The 1,427-nt window shown below is 39.1% G+C and overlaps 1 protein-coding gene across 1 annotated transcript in view; it reads left to right on the top strand.

Annotated features, from left to right (window-relative positions):
* LOC103598829 (disks large homolog 2-like) overlaps positions 1 to 1,427 on the top strand; it is a 192,171-nt gene that overhangs the window by 60,391 nt on the left and 130,353 nt on the right. The window contains exon 4 of the mRNA XM_008582881.1: positions 935 to 1,090. Within this exon, the coding sequence (XP_008581103.1) occupies positions 935 to 1,090 (156 nt within the window). The remainder of the gene's footprint in view (positions 1 to 934; positions 1,091 to 1,427) is intronic.

The raw sequence follows: 1,427 nt of genomic DNA, 5'->3' as shown, positions 1-1,427 counted from the left end.
CTTTTTTCTAAGGTCCAATGCTGGCAGTTTAGATCAGCTACAATTTTGTAGATAGTAATATTTTTAAATAAAGATGCAGTGAGTTCTCTAAACAGTCAAAGGCTCTAAATTGCATAGTAAGATGTATTCTTTATATTTTCCTGTATATACAAAATATAAAATATATTCTGTAAAATATATTATGTAAAATATATTCTTTATATTTTCCTATATATACAAAAGGTTTTAGATGAACTACATACATAATTAAATATATTAGCACTGATGGTAGGCCCTATATATAATTATTTATTGGTACTATTAGACTTGCAGTCTTAAATTTTGTAGGAGTATATCTGTTAATATTAGGTCCTTTTTATATAACAACAATAACAAAATGGCACTAGCATAAACAGGACAGTTTATATTTATCCCACATAGAAGAAAGCCAGAGGTAGAAAGTCTAGTGGTCTAGTGTCACCCCATATCATCAGTGACACAGGCTCTACCTTTATGCTCCACTATCTGTATCATTTGCTTTTATCCACAAGGTTGCCTTTATGGTCCAAGATAATGGTTGAAGCTCCAGCCATCATGTCTGGGTTCCAGGTCAGCAGAGGGAGGAAGTGGTAGAGAGCAAACTTTCAGGGGTCCCAGCTAAATCAATTTTGCTACAAGCAGCTATCCCAGGAGTCCCACAAAACCCTGCTGCTCAGATCCTGTTGGACCGAACATTTTAATGGGGCCACATCTACCCAATGAGAGGATGAGAAATCAAATCTTTATTCTAGGAAAACTGACCAGTGGAAAATTGGATTTCTATTAATAAGAAATAAGCAGTAAATGGCAATGTTTTGTATTTTTACTTTTGTGTAAGGTAAAATGCTACTAGTGGCCCAGTTGTTCATTGTGTGTGCTAACCATGCATATCTTTCTCTTCCTCTTGTGTCACCAGGCCTCCGGAACCTGTTTACAGCACTGTGAACAAACTGTGTGATAAGCCTGCTTCTCCCAGGCACTATTCCCCTGTTGAGTGTGACAAAAGCTTCCTTCTCTCAGCTCCCTACCCCCACTACCACCTAGGCCTGCTCCCCGACTCTGAGATGACCAGGTACTGCATGTGCTTCCTCACTTCATCTTCTTGAACTGCATGTGCTGCCACAGGATGAATGAATGGTGGAATTCGCCTCTGCTCACTTCTCTTGCACTCAGCATCTTCGTAATGTGGAGAGATGTTCTGCTCCCCTGGTGCGATGGGAGACATTAGGAGCATTGCCCTCTTATCCACCCGCCCCCAGTGTGATCACAGAGCACCCAAACCTGATCACATGATGCTCCACACATGCTTGGTTCCCATACTTTTAATAAGGTATTAATAATACTTTTCACAGAAGAATTAATTTTGGAATTTAAATAGCACCATTTACCTTATACAGAAGGATAAAAGA

The sequence above is a fragment of the Galeopterus variegatus genome, unplaced genomic scaffold (assembly GCF_000696425.1).
Source record: "Galeopterus variegatus unplaced genomic scaffold, G_variegatus-3.0.2 Scaffold2752, whole genome shotgun sequence".
NCBI lineage: Eukaryota > Metazoa > Chordata > Mammalia > Dermoptera > Cynocephalidae > Galeopterus > Galeopterus variegatus.
The sequence above is the reverse complement of the archived record's forward strand: the minus strand, read 5'-3'. Positions and strand labels throughout refer to the sequence as shown.